Source organism: Somniosus microcephalus, unplaced genomic scaffold (assembly GCF_052327205.1).
Source record: "Somniosus microcephalus isolate GS21.2 unplaced genomic scaffold, FLI_Smic_1.0 scaffold37, whole genome shotgun sequence".
Classification (NCBI taxonomy): Eukaryota; Metazoa; Chordata; class Chondrichthyes; order Squaliformes; family Somniosidae; genus Somniosus; species Somniosus microcephalus.
The window spans coordinates 856,208-874,031 of record NW_028225224.1 but is presented as its reverse complement, the minus strand read 5'-3'; the positions used below and the strand labels follow the sequence as shown (position 1 = coordinate 874,031).

The window sequence follows — 17,824 nt, the reverse complement described above, 5'->3', positions numbered from 1 at the left end:
AATGGATGGAAAGATCGCAACAAACTTCCCTTAACTCCAACCCTCTGATTTCTGTTTTGTAGCCAGCTTTCCATCCATTCTGCTGCCGGGCCCTTCACTCCACACGGCCTGACCTTGGTCATCTTGTCGGTCTTACATACTGTTTATTGATATAGCAAGCTGGTCACAAAACAGAAAACAGAGAGATGGGGTTGGGAGCAGCTACTCAGACTGGCAAAAGGTGGGAAGTGGAGTTCCACAGGGATCGGTGCTGGGATCACTGTTGTTCATAAACGATTTGGACTCGGGAATCAGAAGAACAATTTCAAAGTTTGTCGATGACACCAAATTGGGAGGTAGAGTTAATACTGAGGAAGACAAAATGCAAGAAGACATTAATAAATTTCAGAATGAGCATGTAATTGGCAAATGAATTTCACTGTAGATCAGTGTGAGGTGGTGTGTTAATGAATTTCACTATAGGTCAGTGTGAGGTGGTGTGTTTTGGTGGGAAGAATAAGGAGGCCACTCACTACTTGGACAAGGGGGTGAAATTGGGTTGCTTTGTGCCTCCTGTGATATTCAGTGGGAGGTTAGCGGTGGCGGTAGCCGGTAACGCCCCATGGCACTGCACCGCCGGCAATGACGTCATCACCATGTGCAGCACCCCGGCTGCAACCTAGGGTTGCGACCTCTGACCTATCGCTGGACGATATGTCTGACAGGGTCAGGGGTCGTTCCTGCAACCATGGCGACGCCACTTAAAGGGCAGGTGTTGGGCGGCAACTTTTTATTTTGTACGAGGCCCCTTGGGTCTGAGCGATCATAATATGATTGAATTCTTCATTAAGATAGAGAATGAAGTAGTTGACTCAGAGACTAGGGTCCTCAATTTAAATAAAGGAAACTACGATGGTCTGAGGAGCGAGTTGGGTAGGATTGATTGGGGAATGGCACTCAAAGGGTTGACGGTGGATAGGCAATGGCAAACATTCAAAGACCAAATGGATGAGCTACAGAATTTGTTCATCCCAGTTTGGCATAAAAATAAAACAAAAAAGGTGACTCAACCGTGGCTAACAAGAGAAATTAGGGATAGCATAAGATCCAAGGAGACGACATATAAATTGGCCAGAAAAAGCAATAATCCTGAGGATTGGGAGCAATTTAGGATTCAACAAAGGAGGACAAAGGGATTAATTAAGAAAGGGAAAATAGAATATGAGAGTAAGCTATCAGGGAACATAAAAACTGACTGTAAAAGCTTTAATAGACATGTGAAGAGAAAAAGATTGGTGAAGTCAAGCGTAGGTCCCTTACAGTCAGAATCAGGGGAATTTATAATGGGAAACAAAGAAATGGCAGACCAACTAAATTCATACTTTGGTTCTGTCTTCACAAAGGAGGACACAAATAACCTCCCAGAGATGCCGGGGGACATAGGGCCTGATGAAAGGGTGGAACTGAAAGAAATCAGTATTTGTAGGGAAATGGAGTTAGGAAAATTGATGGGACTGAAAGCAGATAAATCCCCAGGGCCTGATAATCTACATCCCAGGGTACTTAAGGAAGTGGACCTAGAAATAGTAGATGCATTGCTGGTCATCTTCCAGAACTCGATAGACTCTGGAACAGTACCCATGGGTTGGAGGGTAGCTAATGTTACCCCACTATTCAAAAAAGGTGGTAGAGAAAAAGCGGGGAATTATAGACCGGTAAGCCTGACATCGGTAGTGGGGAAAATGCTAGAATCTATTATTATAAAAGATGTAATAGCAGAGCACTTGGAAAGCAGTGACAGGATCGGACAAAGTCAACATGGATTTACAAAAGGTAAATCGTGCTTGACTAATCTACTGGAATTTTTTGAGGATGTAACTGGTAAAATAGATAAGGGAGAACCAGTGGATGTGGTGTATTTGGACTTTCAGAAGGCTTTTGATAAGGTCCCACATAAGAGATTAGCGTACAAATTTGAGGCACATGGGATTGGGGGCAAGGTATTGACCTGGATAGAGAACTGGTTGGCGGACAGAAAGCAAAGAGTTGGAATAAACGGGTCATTTTCCGAGTGGCAAGCAGTGACTAGTGGGGTGCCGCAAGGATCGGTCCTAGGACCCCAGCTATTCACAATATGTATTAATGATCTGGATGGGGGAATTGGATGTAATATCTCCAAATTTGCAGATGACACAAAGCTGAGTGGGAGGGTAAGCTGTGAGGAGGATGTCGTGAAACTCCAGTACGATTTGGACAGATTGGGTGATTGGGCAGAAACATGGCAAATGCACTATAATGTGGATAAATGTGAGGTTATCCACTTTGGTGGCAAAAACAGGAAGGCAGATTATTATTTGAATGGCAATAGATTGGGAGAAGGGGAAGTGCAAAGAGACCTGGGTGTTCTTGTGCACCAGTCGCTGAAGGTAAGCATGCAGGTGCAGCAGGCAGTTAAGAAGGCAAATGGTATGTTGGTCTTCGTAGCAAGAGGGTTCGAGTACAGGAATAAAGATGTCTTGCTACAGTTGTACAGGGCCTTGGTGAGACCGCACCTTGAGTATTGTGTGCAGTTTTGGTCGCCTTACCTGAGGAAGGACGTTCTTGCCATGGAAGGAGTGCAGCGAAGATTCACCAGGCTGATACCTGGGATGGCAGGAATGACGTATGAGGAGAGATTGTGTCGATTGGGATTATACTCACTGGAGTTTAGAAGAATGAGAGGGGATCTCATCGAAACCTATAAAATTCTGTCAGGTCTGGACAGAGTAGATGCAGGAAGGATTTTTATGATGGTCGGGGAGTCCAGAACCAGGGGTCATAGTCTAAGGATAAGGGGTAAGCCATTTAGGACTGAAATCCGGAGGAATTTCTTCACCCAGAGAGTGGTGAACCTGTGGAATTCTCTGCCACAGAGGGCGGTGGAGGCCAGTTCATTAAATATATTCAAAAAGAGTTGGATATATTTCTTAAGGCTAAAGGGATCAAGGGATATGGGGAGAAGGCAGGGACAGGGTACTGAATTTGGATGATCAGCCATGATCTCATTGAATGGCGGAGCAGGCGCGAAGGGCCGAATGGCCGACTCCTGCTCCTATCTTCTATGTTTCCCCTTTATTCTTCAGGGTGCCGGCCACGATCTCTCAGCCCGGCGCTCCTCTTGATCCAACACCCCGTTCCCCAGTGGCCCAGCAGGGCCCCGGTGTGCGCAGTGCTAGGCCCCTCCCCTTTAATCAGGGAGGGAGGTCTGCTATAACATGGTGCTATGTGCCGACGGGTATGGCGACGTTACACAAAGCACCGTGAAATTCACTGGTAGCGCCTCAAGAGGGAGGGGAGCGCTTCCAGTACCACCCCAACTCCTGCCTGGGGCGCTACCACTGAATTTAATGCGCAGGGGCGCTAACTTTTTCAGGGCGCTAAAATTAGCCCCGGTGACATTAGCGACCCAAAGGGGGCGCCACCGAATTTCCCCCTAATAGTCTAAATGGGCTGGAGGAGCAGAGGGATCCAGGGATACAGATACACAAATCACTAAAAGTAGCAACACAGGTTAATAAGGCCATTAAATAAAAAGCACTGGGCTACATTCGTAAAGGAGCCTCCAGTTCCGTGTCTAGGAGCTCTAAACCATGGCAGAGAGCAGCTGGGACACATTTCTCACACGCCTCGAGATTAACCCGCACGGCAACTTTGCTGTCAGTGAAGAGAGACGAGAAAGACCAAAGTGCCATTTGCCCCTCTCAGTGTGGCCCTGAAGGACTGTGTCCAGGCTGGAGTTCTGTTCCCACCGTATGATCCTCCCCCAGATTGTCCTTTCTGAGCTCCAGCCAGGTGATGCTAAACACTCAGGTGGGAAAGAAGAAAATCTGCAACAATGTGTTTAACACAAAGCTGATTTATTTGACATCTATCCAGAATATTAAACTCCAGCCCAGTTCCCGGACTTATTAATATCAGCAGAAACAATCCCCACCTGTCAGAATGAACATGGTTCAGTCCTGGATGTGATTAACAGCAGCAACAACAGAATCCAATCCCTGCAGTCACTTGTGAACTCGCTGGTGTGTCAGTAGGTTGGATGACTGAGTGAATCCCTTCCCACACTCAGGGCAGGTGAACGGCCTCTCCCCAGTGTGAACTCGCTGGTGTCTCAGCAGGTGGGATGACTGAGTGAATCCCTTCCCACACTCAGGGCAGGTGAACGGCCTCTCCCCAGTGTGAACTCGCTGGTGTGTCAGCAGGTGGGATGACTCAGTGAATCCCTTCCCACACTCAGAGCAGGTGAACGGCCTCTCCACAGTGTGAGTGCGCTGGTGTGTCAGCAGGTGGGATGAGCGAGTGAATCCCTTCCCACACTCAGGGCAGGTGAACAGCCTCTCCCCAGTGTGAACTCGCTGGTGTCTCAGCAGGTGGGATGACTGAGTGAATCCCTTCCCACACTCAGGGCAGGTGAACGGCCTCTCCACAGTGTGAGTGCGCTGGTGTGTCAGCAGGTGGGATGAGCGAGTGAATCCCTTCCCACACACGGAGCAGGTGAACGGCCGCTCCCCAGTGTGAGTGCGCTGGTGTATAGTGAGCTCAGATGACTGCCTAAACCCAGTCCCGCAGTGAGAGCAGGTGAACGGCCTCTCCCCAGTGTGAGTGCACAGGTGTACAGTGAGGTCAGATGATCGCCTGAACCCAGTCCCGCAGTGAGAGCACCTGAACGGTCTCTCATCAGTGTGAACACGTTGATGGCGTATCAGTTCCCCGGACACTTTATAGCACTTCCCACAGTCCGAGCATTTAAAAGGTCTCTCATCAGTGTGAACTCGCTGGTGTATCAGCAGGTTGGATGAACGAGCGAATCCCTTCCCACACACGGAGCAGGTGAATGGCCTCTCCCCAGTGTGAACTCGCTGGTGTGTCAGCAGGTGGGATGAGCGAGTGAATCCCTTCCCACACACGGAGCAGGTGAACGGCCTCTCCCCAGTGTGAACTCGCTGGTGTACAGTGAGGTCAGATGACTGCCCAAACCCAGTCCCGCAGTGCGAGCACCTGAACGGTCTCTCCCCAGTGTGAACACGTTGATGGTGTATCAGTGCCCCGGAACTTTTAAAGCAATTCCCACAGTCCGAGCAGTTAAAAGGTCTCTCATCAGTGTGAACTCGCTGGTGTCTCAGCAGGCGGGATGAATTAGTGAATCCCTTCCCACACTCGGAGCAGGTGAACGGCCTCTCCCCGATGTGAACGGTGCTTTTTGCTTCCATATTCAAAGGCCGATGATATTCAGTTCCTGATGAATCGAGTGAGTGTCAGATCTTGACGTGATGTTTGGTTTGAGTTTCCTGTCTGCAAATCCTCCCCTTCTAATACCCTGTAAAATGAATTTAAAACAGGGAGCGTGAGAGAGAACCCACTAAAGAGGCAGGTTGTGAAATTGAGCTCCATGAATCTGGTCATTTGTGGGGCCGGCACTAGAAAAAAGTGACCATGAAAGCTGCCGGATTGTCATAAAATCCCACTGGTTCACTAATGTCCCTTGGTGAAGGGAATCTGCCACCTGGTCTGGGCCTCTGGCCTCTATGGGAGGAGAGAGAGAGAGAGAGAGAGAGAGGTGGGAGTGGGAGGGGGTGAAGGAGACGGACTTTATACATCTGCAACTCGACCAGAACTTTGACAGAACCTCCAAAACCCACAACCTCCAGCACCTAGAAGGACAAGGGCAGAAGGTGCATGGGAACACCATCACCCCCAAGTTCTCCCAGTCACACACCATCCTGACTTGGACATATATCGCCGTTGCTACATCATCACTGGGTGAAAATCCTGGAACTCCTTACACAACAGCATTGTGGGAGTACCTTCACCACACGGACTGCAGCGGTTCAAGAAGGCGGCCCACCATCACCTTCTCAACGGGAAAATGGGGATTGGCAACATATTCTGGTCTTGCGAGCGACGCCCACATCCCAAGAATGAATTAAAACAAACCTGTATATGTAAAATGGATTAAAAGCCTCTACAGAAATACTTATTCCTAAAACAATACTCTTTTACATTGTAGGGACAGTGTCTGTGTAACAACCTAATCTCCCCCAGAATCCACCACCCTTGACTGTCACACATTGGAAACTGTTGGGTCCCCCTGGGCTCAGAAGTATTGGGGATTAAACCCAGCAGCTTCTCCTCCATCTCCACTCCAGCTCAAACTGAAGCAACAAAAAGACCTACACAGGGGGCCAGGGACCTACCTTCCATCACCTGCAATAAAACTCTTCCCCACAGCTGTTGACTAATGGTGGCCGCAGCACCCACAATCACCGCGCCCCAGAAACCGCTCTATCCAACGCGCTGATTTCCACGCTGAGAGTGCATATGCTCTCCGGGGCCACGGGCCATTCTGGGAGCCTGGCTCCTGTCCTTTGCCCCGAGTCGGACTTGGTGGAACCGGCTGAAGAAACCGGGAAGCGGCGGCTCGGATGGGGGAGGCGCTGCACCCTGGGTTTCCTGGTGCCTGGGCCCTGGCCGCACGTCCGCTGGGCCCGGCCGCTCTGATTCTGATTGAGTTTTTTGATGAGGTAACAGAGAGGGTTGATGAGGGCAATGCGGTTAACTTGGTGTACATGGATTTCCAAAAGGCGTTCGACAAAGAGCCACATACTCGGCTTACCAGCAAAGTTGATACCCATGGAATAATAGGGACAGTGGCAGCATGGATACAAAATTGGCAAAGTGACAGGAAACAGAGAGTAGTGGTGAACAGTTGTTTTTCAGACTGGAGGAAGGTACACAGTGGTGTTCCCCAGGGGTCGGTACTAGGATCACTGCTTTTCTTGATATATATTAATGACTTTGACTTGGGTGTACAGGGCACAGTTTCAAAATATGCAGATGACACAAAACTTGGAAGTATAGTGAACAATGAGGAGGATAGTGATAGACTTCAAGGGGACATAGACAGGCTGGTGGAATGGGCGGACACGTGGGAGATGAAATTTAATGCAGAAAAGTGCGAACTGATATATTTTGGTAGGAAGAATGAGGAGAGGCAATATAAACTAAAGGGTACAATCCTAAAGTGGGTGCATGAACAGAGAGACCGGGGGGTATGTGTGCACAAATCGTTGAAGGTGGCAGGGCAGGTTGAGAAAGCGGTTAAAAAAGCTTACGGGAACCTGGGCTTTATAAATAGAGGTATAGAGTCCAAAAACAAGGAGGTTATGATGAACCTTTATAAAACACTGGTTCGGCCCCAACTGGAGTATTGTGTCCAATTCTGGGCACCGCCCTTTAGGAAGGATGTGAAGGCTTTAGAGAGGGTGCAGAAAAGATTTACAAGAATGGTTCCAGGGATGAGGGACTTCAGTTATGTGGAGAGACTCGAGAAGCTGGGGTTGTTCTCCTTAGTGTAGAGAAGGTTGAGATGAGATTTGATGGAGGTGTTCAAAATGATGAGGGTTCTGGACAGAGTAGATAGAGAGAAACTGTTCACATTGGTGGAAGGGTCGCGAACCAGAGGACACAGATTTAAGGTGATTGGCAGAAGAACCAAAGGCGACATGAGGAAAAACTTTTTTACTCAGCGAGTGGTTAGGATCTGGAATGCACTGCCTGAAAGGGTGGTGGAGGCAGATTCAATCACCGCTTTCAAAAGGGAATTGGATAAGTGCCTGAAGTAAAGAAATGTGCAGGGTTACGGGGAAAGGGCGGGGAGTGGGACTCGCTGAAGTGGTCTTGCAGAGAGCCGGCACGGGCTCGACGGGCTGAATGGCCTCCTTCTGTGCTGTAACCATTCTATGATTCTATAAAATATTAGAAAGTTTGTTCCACAGAAGCACGAGGTTTATCTGCTTTTATTGATGAATTTAAAAAGTCTCTATTAAAACCTGAGCCAGTGTGTTGTGAGCCGAAGAGCCTTGTGTCCAATGAGGGGAATAAAGGCCCACAGCCTCCCCTGGCCCCGGGCCCTGAACAAGGGACTGGAGAAACTCGCTGCCCTGTGGATCAGACAATCAGCCGGCGCAAGTCCCGCCCCTCAGGCTCCCCGATTGGTTGGAGGACCCGCCGCCAGCTCGCTCCTCCAGCCCCGCCCCGCTAGCTCCCTATTGGTCGGAAGCTCCCGTCAATCAGGCCCTGGACTGGGTCACGTGTCCCCGAGGAGATCACGTGCGCCGTCCAACTGACGCCGCTCGGTCCGGGGCCTCGTGGACTCTCGGGTTTTTCTATTTCTCTGTTCTCTCCCGATCCACCCCTCCCCCCCCACCCCGCGTGATTCTCCACCCAATCGGAGTGGAGAAAACTCACTTTGCGTCACCTATCGCGACTCTGGAACCGACACCAAGGCCTTTCCCCGGAATGGCCCGCACCGACTCCCTCTGGCAGGATCCGACCGCGCAGGCGCAGCTCCGAGTGGGGGAGGGGGGTTGGTCTCCTCTGGGCATGCGCAGTTGCTGCCCTTGGTGACCGGGAGGGGTCGCTGCGCCGGACTAGGTCCAAACCGCCGCTCCCTGTGCGCATGCGCGGACTATTGTCTGTCAATCAACCATCAGCCAGAAGAGGTCGCTGGTGAGACCAGTGAAGAAAGAAACACTTGCATTTCTATAGCGCCTTCACCACCACCGGACGTCCCAAAGCACTTTACAGCCAATGAAGTACTGTTTGAAGTGTAGTCACTGTTGTAATGTAGGAAACACAGAAGTCAATTAGCGCACAGCAAGCTCCCACAAACAGCAATGTGATATTGACCAGATAATCTATCTTTTTGTTAACTCTGTTTCTCTCTCTACGGATGTTGCCTGGCCTGCTGAGTGTTTCCAGCATTTCCTGTTGTTATTTCAGATTTCCAGCATCCGCAGTATTTTGCTATTATCCTTTTGTTACATTGATTGAGGGATAAACATTGGCTAGGACACTGGGGATATTTCCCCTGCTCTTTCCCACATTACAACAGTGACTACACCTCAAAAGTACTTCATTGGCTGTAAAGCACTTCAAGACGTCTGCTGGTCATGAAAGCACTATATAAATGCAAGTCTTTCTTTCTCAAAATAGTGTCATGGGCTCTTTCACATCCACCTGAGAGAGCAGACAGGGCCTCAGTTTAATGTCTCATCCGAAAGACGCCACCTCTGACAGTGCCTCAGTACTGCACTGGAGTGTCAGCCTGGATTTTTGCGCTCAAGTCTCTGGAGTGGGACTTGAACCCACAACCTTATGCCTCAGAGGCAAGAGTGCTACCATAGAGTCATAGATTTATACAGCACAGAAAGGGGCCCTTCGGCCCATCGTGTCCGCGCCGGCCATCAAGCCCTGTCTATTCTAATCCCATTTTCCAGCACTTGGTCCGTAGCCTTGTATGCTATGGCGTTTCAAGTGCTCATCTAAATGCTTCTTGAATGTTGTGAGGGTTCCTGCCTCTACCACCCTTTCAGGCAGTGAGTTCCAGATTCCAACCACCCTCTGGGTGAAAAAGCTTTTCCTCAAATCCCCTCTAAACCTCCTGCCCCTTACCTTGAAACTATGCCCCCTGGTTATTGACCCCTCTACTAAGGGGAAAAGTTCCTTTCTATCTACCCTATCTATGCCCCTCATAATTTTGTACACCTCAATCAGGTCCCCCCTCAGCCTTCTCTACTCTAAAGAAAACAACCCCAGCCTGTCCAGTCTCTCTTCATAGCTGAAGCGCTCCAGCCCAGGTAACATCCTGGTGAATCTCCTCTGCACCCTCTCCAATGCAATCACATCCTTCCTATAGTGTGGCGACCAGAACTGCACACAGTATTCCAGCTGTGGCCTAACTAGTGTTTTGTACAACTCCATCATAACCACTCTGCTCTTATATTCTATGCCTCGGCTAATGAAGGCAAGTATCCCATATGCCTTTTTAACCACCTTATCCACCTGTTCTGCTGCCTTCAGGGATCTATGCACATGCACACCAAGGTCCCTCTGATCCTCTGTCTTTCCTAGGGTCTTACCATTCATTGTGTATTCCCTTGCCTTGTTAGTCCCTCCAAAATGCATCACCTCACACTTTTCAGGGTTAAATTCCATTTGCCACTGTTCCGCCCATCTGACCAAGCCATCTATATCGTCCTGCAGACTGAGGCTACCTCCTCGCTATGTACCACCCCACCAATTTTCGTGTCATCTGCGACCTTACTGATCATACCCTTTACATTCACATCCAAATCATTAATGTAGACCACAAACAGCAAGGGACCCAGCACCGATCCCTGCGGTACCCCACTGGACACAGGCTTCCAGTCACAAAAACCATCGACCATCACCCTCTGCCTTCTGCCACTAAGCCAGTTTTGGATCCAATGTGCCAAGGCACCCTGGATCCCATGGGCTCTTACCTTCTTGACCAGTCTCCTATGCAGGACTTTATCGAAAGCCTTACTGAAATCCATGTATAGCACATCCACTGCACTACCCTCATCCACACACCTAGTCACCCCCTCGAAAAATTCAATCAAATTGGTCAGACATGATCTTCCCTTGACAAAGCCATGCTGCCTATCCCTAATTAATCCTTGCCTCTCCAAGTGGAGACTAATTCTGTCCCTCAGAATTTTTTCCAATAATTTCCCTACCACTGATGTTAGGCTCACTGGCCTGTAATTCCCTGGTTTATCCCTACTACCCTTCTTGAATGATGGTACCACGTTAGCTGTTCTCCAGTCCTCTAGCACATCCCCTGTGGCCAGAGAGGTTCTGAAAATTTGTGTCAGAGCCCCTGCAATCTCCTCCTTTGCCTCACACAGCAGCCTGGGATATATCTCGTCCGGGCCTGGGGATTTATCCACTTTTAAGCCTGCTAAAACCGCTAGTACCTCCTCCCTCTCGATGCTAATATGTTCAAGTATATCACAGTCCCCCTGCCCGATTTCTATGTCTACACCGTCCTTCTCCATAGTGAACACAGATGCAAAAAATTCATTTAAAACCCCACCTACATCTTCTGGCTCCACACACAGATTGCCACTTTGGTCCCTAATGGGCCCTACTCTTTCCCCAGTTATCCTCTTGCCCTTAATATACTTATAAAACACCTTAGGATTTTCCTTTATTTTGCTCGCCAGTGTTATTTCATGGTCTCTCCTCGCTCTCCTAATTTCTTTTTTTAAGTATCCCCCTGCACTTTTTACACTCCTCTAGGGCTTCCTCTGTCTTTAGTCCTTTGTATCTGCCAAAAGCCCCCCTTTTTTTTCCCTAATCCATTCTCGTATATCCCTTGACATCCAAGGTTCCCTGGGCTTGTTGGTCCCACCCTTGACCTTTACGGGAACATGTTGCCATTGTACTCTCTCAATTTCCTTTCTGAAAGGCTCCCATTGCCCCGATGTGGATTTTCCTACAAGTAGCTGATCCCAGTCCACTTTGGCCAGATCCTGCCTTATCATATTAAAATCGGCCTTCCCCCAATTTAGAACCTTTATTTCCGGTCAATCCCTGTCCTTTTCCATGACTACCTTAAATCTCACCGAATTATGGTCACTGTCACCAAAGTGCTCACCTACTAACACTTCTACCACTTGCCCGGCTACATTCCCTAGAATTAGGTCCAGTACCACCCCCTCTTGTAGGACTTTCTACATGCTGGCTCAAAAAGCTCTCCTGGATGCACTTTAAGAATTCTGCACCCTCTAAGCCTTTCACACTCTGACTATCCCAGTTAATATTGGGGAAGTTGAAATCCCCCACTATTATTACCCTATTATTTGCACACTTCTCTGAGATTTGCCTACATATCTGTTCCTCTATCTCCCCCTGACTGTTTGGGGGCCTATAGTACACTCCCAGCAAAGTGCTTGCCCCCTTTTTGTTTTTACGTTCTACCCATATGGCCTCATTAGAGGAACCTGTTAATATATCATCCCTCCTTACAGCAGTAATTGACTCCTTAATTAATATTGCAGCACCCCCTCCTTTTAGCCCCCGGCCTCTGTCTCGCCTGAAGATTCTATACCCCGGAATATTGAGCTGCCAGTCTTGCCCCTCCCTCAACCATGTCTCCGTAATAGCAACAATATCATACTCCCATGTGTTCATCAACACCTTCAGTTCATCCACCTTATTCGCAAGATTCCTTGCATTAAAATCCTCCTTCGATACGGGGGTGGTGCCAGAGGACTGGAGAATTGCAAATGTTACACCCTTGTTCAAACCCAGCAACTACAGGCCAGTCAGTTTAACCTCGGTAGTGGGGAAACTTTTAGAAACAATAATCAGGGACAAAATTAACAGTGACTTGGACAAGTGCGGATTAATTAAGGAAAGCCAGCATGGATTTGTTAAAGGCAAATTGTGTTTAACCAACTTGATGGAGTTTTTTGATGAAGTAACAGAGAGGGTTGATGAGGGCAATGCGGTTGACGTGGTGTGCATAGATTGCCAAGGCATTCGACAAAGTGCCACATAATAGGCTTACCAGCAAAGTTGAAGCCCATGGAGTAAAAGGGACAGTGGCTGCATGGATAGGGAATTGGCTAAGTGACAGGAAACAGTGAGTAGTGGTGAACGGTTGTTTTTCGGACTGGAGGAAGGTACACAGTGGTGTTCCCCAGGGGTCGGTTCTAGGACCACTGCTTTTCTTGATATATATTAAAGACTTGGATGTGGGTGTACAAGGCACAATTTCAAAATTTGCAGATGACACAGAACTTGGAAGTATAGTGAACAGTGAGGAAGATAGTGATAGACTTCAAGTGGACATAGACAGGCTGGTGAAATGGGCGGACACGTGACAGATTAAATTTAATGCAGAAAAGTGCGAAGTGATACATTTTGGTAGAAAGAATGAGGAGAGGAAATCTAAACTAAAGGGTACAATCCTAAAGTGGGTGCGTGAACAGAGAGACCTGGGGGTATATGTGCACAAATCATTGAAGGTGGCAGGGCAGGTTGAGAAAGCAGTTAAAAAAGCCTACGGGAACCTGGGCTTCATGAATAGAGGTATAGAGTACAAAAGTGTGAAATTATGATGAAACTGTATAAAACACTGGTTCGGCCTCAACTGGAGTATTGTGTCCAATCCTGGGCACCGCACTTTAGGAAGGATGTGAAGGCCTTAGAGAGGGTGCAGAAAAGATTTACGGGAATGATTCCAGGGATGAGGGACTTCAGTTACATTGATAGACTGGAGAAGCTGGGGTTGTTCTCCTTGGAGCAGAGAAGATTGAGAGGAGATTTGATAGAGGTGTTCAAAATCAAGAGGGGTCTGGACAGAGTAGATAGAGAGAAACTCTTCCAATTGGCAGAGGGGTCAAGAACCAGACGACACAGATTTAAGGTGATTGACAAAAGAACCAAAGGCGACACGAGGAAAAACTTTTTTACGCAGCGAGTGGTTAGGATCTGGAATGCACTGCCTGAAAGGGTGGTGGAGGCAGATTCAATCACTGCTTTCAAAAGGGAATTGGATAAGTACCTGAAAGAGAAATAATGCAGGACTTCAGATTCCTGGGGCAGGAGGGACCAGTTCTGGGGCAGGAGGGACCTGTCCAAGGTGGACGGGTTGCACCTCAACAGAGCTGGGACCAATGTCCTCATGGGACGGTTAACTAGTGCTGTGCGGGACGGTTTAAATTAATTTGACAGGGGGATGGGCACCAGGATGAAACATTAGAGGAGAAACAAGGTGAAGAGAGGACTGGGAGAGACAAGTAGCACTAGAGGGACAGAATTGCTGATCATCTTCCAAAATTCGATAGACTCTGGAACAGTTCCCATGGATTGGAGGGTAGCTAATGTTACCCCACTATTCAAAAAAGGTGGAAGAGAGAAAACGGGAAATTATAGGCCGGTAAGCCTGACATCAGTCGTGGGGAAAATGCTAGAGTCCATTATAAAAGATGTAATAGCAGAGCACTTGGAAAACAGTGACAGGATCGGACAAAGTCAACATGGATTTACAAAAGGTAAATCGTGCTTGACTAATCTACTGGAATTTTTTGAGGATGTATCTGGTAGAATAGATAAGGGAGAACCAGTGGATGTGGTGTATTTGGACTTTCAGAAGGCTTTTGATGAGGTCTCACATAAGAGATTAGCGTGTAAAGTTAAGGCACATGGGATTGGGGGCAAGGTACTGACTTGGATAGAGAACTGGTTGGCAGATAAAAAGCAAAGAGCTGGAATAAACGGGTCTTTTTCCGAGTGGCAGGCAGTGACTAGTGGGGTACCGCAGGGATCGGTCCTTGGACCCCAGCTATTCACAATATATATTAATGATCTAGACAAGGGAACTCGATGCAATATCTCCAAATTTGCAGACGACACAAAGCTGGGTGGGCGTGTGTGCTGTGAGGAGGATGCTGAGAAACTACAGGATGATTTGGACAGGTTGGGTGATTGGGCAGAAGCATGGCAAATGCAATTTAATGTGGATAAATGTGAGGTTATCCACTTTGGTGTCAAAAACAGGAAGGCAGATCATCTGAACGGCAATAGATTGGGAGAAGGGAAAGTGCAGCGAGACCTTGGTGTCCTTGTGCACCAGTCGCTGAAGGTAAGCATGCAGGTGGTTAAGAAGGCAAATGGTATGTTGGCCTTCATAGCAAGAGGGTTTGAGTACAGGAACAAGGATGTCTAGCTGCAGTTGTGCAGGGCCTTGGTGAGACCACATCTTGAGTATTGTGTGCAGTTTTGGTCGCCTTATCTGAGGAAGGATATTCTTGCCATGGAAGGAGTCCAGCCAAGATTCACCAGGCTGATACCTGGGATGGCAGGAATGATGTATGAGAAGAGATTGGGTCGATTGGACTTGTATTCGCTGGAGTTTAGAAGAATGAGAGGGGATCTCATTGAAACTTATAAAATTCTGGCAGGACTGGACAGACTGGATGCAGGGAGGATGTTCCTGATTGTCAGGGAAACCAAAACCAGGGGTCACAGTCTAAGGATAAGGGGTAGGCCTTTTAGGACAGAAATGAGGAGGAATTTCTTCACCCAGAGAGTTGTGAACCTGTGGAATTCTCTACCACAGAAGGCAGTCGAGGCCAATTCATTAAATACATTCAAGAAGGAGTTGGATATATTTCTTAAGGCTAAAGGGATCAAGGGATATGGGGAGAAAGCAGGGACCAGGTAATGAACTTGGATGATCAGCCATGATCGCATTGAATGGCGGAGCAGGCTCGAGGGGCCGAATGGCCTACTCCTGCTCCTATCTTCTATATTTCTATCTCTTATGCGGGACCGTATCGAAAGCCTTTCGAAATTCCAAATACACCACATCCACTGGTTCTCCCTTATCTATTTTACCAGTTACATCCTCAAAAAATTCCAGTAGATTAGTCAAGCACGATTTACCTTTTGTAAATCCATGTTGACTTTGTCCGATCCGGTCACTGTTTTCCAAGTGCTCTGCTATTACGTCTTTTATAATGGACTCTAGCATTTTCCCCACTACCGATGTCAGGCTTACCGGTCTGTAATTCCCCGTTTTCTCTCTACCACCTTTTTTGAATAGTGGGGTAACATTAGTTACCCGCCAATCCATGGGTACTGTTCCAGAGTCTATCGAGTTCTGGAAAATGACCAGCAATACATCTACTATTTCTAGGGCCACTTCCTTAAGTACCCTAGGATGTAGATTATCTTATATGTTTCTATGTATTCAATCTTTCCTTGTAGATGAAATTCTCTAGTCCTGGCAACATCCTCGTAAATCTCCCGTCTCGAGCAGTCACATCTTTCCTGCAATGGGGCGAGCAGAACTGCACCCAGCACTCTAGCCGGTGGCCTAACTGGTGTTTTGTACAGTCCAAGCAGAACCTCCCTGCTCTTACATGATACAGAAAGAGAGAGGCACTGCCCCTTTAAATACCTGGGGGGCACACATTCCCCTTTAAATGGCCAAGCAATCATTTTTTTGTTGAAAAGGGACCGCAGTCCCCTTTGACTCACACACCCCCCGCCTCCCCCTCCCCTCCTCTCACCCACCACAAATACTCACGAGAGAGAGAGAGAGGAGGAAGAATGCTGGTCTTTGTCCCTTTAAAAGTGGCTGCCCACCAAAATGTTCACAGCACCAGGGCTCTTTGTTCTGGATAAAAGTCAAAAAGAGAAAAGGTTCACTTATTTTTAAATGAATGCAGTTGATGAATAGTCTTGCAATAAAGGTAATGCAAAGGAATAAACACTCACAAGCTGGGTTTTTCCACCCCCTCCTCCCCTTCCCTTTAACAGCTCCTGCAGACAATGAAAGCAGGAAAGCGGCCTGCAGCCCACCGAGGTCCCGCCCCCTCGCCGCCATTGGTTGGAGGACCGTCAGCCCGCCCGGTCCTCCCAGCGTTTTCCGCGCTCCTGATTGGCGGGCGCCTCGCGTCAATTACCCCCCTCCGATTACGCGCAAACGCCAGCACGCAACGCCCAGGGGTCGGTTGGATCGGCGCACGCCACCGCAAGGTTAAAAAAAAGACACCCCACACAAATGAGGAAAAACAAAAATAATAATAATCGCACTTTAGAGGGGAGGAGGTTGGGGGAATTAATGAGTGTTTTCAATTTGTTTCGCAAAAAAAAATATTTGAAAAGCTTCCCGACGGTCCGAGGCGGGCTGCGCATGCGCTCAGCCAGCCTTTGACTCCCCCACGTGGGCCCGGGGGCCGAACACGCCCACTTACCTTCCCCTGCACCAATCACAGCGCGGGCAGGCGCAACACCAGACGGAAGGTCGGGCCCGGGGAAGAGGCGAATTCAGCGGCCGGGGTAAAGTCAAGTGTTGGGGAATCGATTTAAATCGAGGTGAGGGGCGAGCGGAGAGCGAGATTATAAAGTAAAATACGAGAAAAACCAAACCTGAGAGTCGGGCGGGACCTCCGCGGACACCGAACGGAGGGGATTGAGTCGCGCGGCGTGGCGGAGTGAGCCGGAGCAATGTGATTCTGACTGACGGGAGCGGGGACCAATAGGAAGAGGGCTGAGGTGGGAGGACTGAACTGAGCGGCCTGGTCCTCCAACCAATGGCGGCGCGGGAAGGGGGCGGGGCCTCCTCTCCAGCTCAGGTGCGCTGGGGCCGATTGTGACGCGCTGTCCCCAGGTGAGAGCAGCTCAGTCAGCACAGAGCTGGGGCTGGAATCTGGGAGAGGGGCCGCAGGCAGCAGGCCTGGCAAAGGGGCACAAGCTTCACAATACAAGCTGCTTTCAAATGCACAATTGTTTCCTGCACACAGTCTTGGTCACTCTGCAAAAAGAACTGTTTAACAATTCATCATAACTCCCCTGCTTTAGGAGAGGCATAGAGTGCAAAAAACAAGGAAGTTATGATGAAACTGTGTAAAAGACTGGAGTCAGCTGTGGCTCAGTGGATAGCAGAGTCAGAAGGTTGTGGGTTCAAATCCCGCTCCAGGGACTTGAGCACATAAAGCGAGGCTGACACTCCAGTGCGGTGCTGAGGGAGTGCCGCACTGTCGGAGGGGCAGTGCTGAGGGAGCGCCGCTCTGTCGGAGGGGCAGTACTGAGGGAGCGCCGCACTGTTGGAGGGGCAGTACTGAGGGAGCACCGCACTGTTGGAGGGGCAGTGCTGAGGGAGCGCCGCACTGTCGGAGGGGCAGGACTGAGGGAGCGCCGCACTGTCGGAGGGGCGGTACTGAGGGAGCGCTGCACTGTGGGAGGGGCAGTACTGAGGGAGCGCCGCACTGTCGGAGGGGCAGTACTGAGGGAGCGCCACACTGTCGGAGGGGCGGTACTGAGGGAGGGGCGGTACTGAGGGAGCACCGCACTGTCGGAGGGGTGGTACTGAGGGAGGGCCGCACTGTCAGAGGGGCAGTACTGAGGGAGCGCCACACTGTCGGAGGGGCGGTACTGAGGGAGCGCCGCACTGTCGGAGGGGCGGTACTGAGGGAGGACCGCA

General features: G+C 49.2%; 2 protein-coding genes across 5 annotated transcripts in view; one reads left to right on the top strand and one right to left on the bottom strand.

Moving 5' to 3' along the window:
* The window catches only part of LOC147083857 (uncharacterized), a 223,731-nt gene that overhangs the window by 143,486 nt on the left and 62,421 nt on the right, over window positions 1-17,824 (top strand). The gene's annotated exons all lie outside the window — the stretch shown is intronic.
* Window positions 3,859-17,824, bottom strand: part of LOC147083856 (uncharacterized) — a 131,811-nt gene continuing 117,845 nt past the window's right edge. For 2 of the 3 annotated variants that reach the window (XM_085980094.1, XM_085980095.1), the window contains exon 3: window positions 3,859-5,335. In XM_085980094.1, coding sequence (XP_085836220.1) covers window positions 4,023-5,228 — 1,206 coding nt within the window. In that variant the 5' untranslated portion in view covers window positions 5,229-5,335 and the 3' untranslated portion in view covers window positions 3,859-4,022. Of the gene's footprint in view, window positions 5,336-15,925; window positions 16,013-17,824 lie in introns of those variants that run through there. The other variant, XM_085980096.1, reaches the window with a different exon arrangement.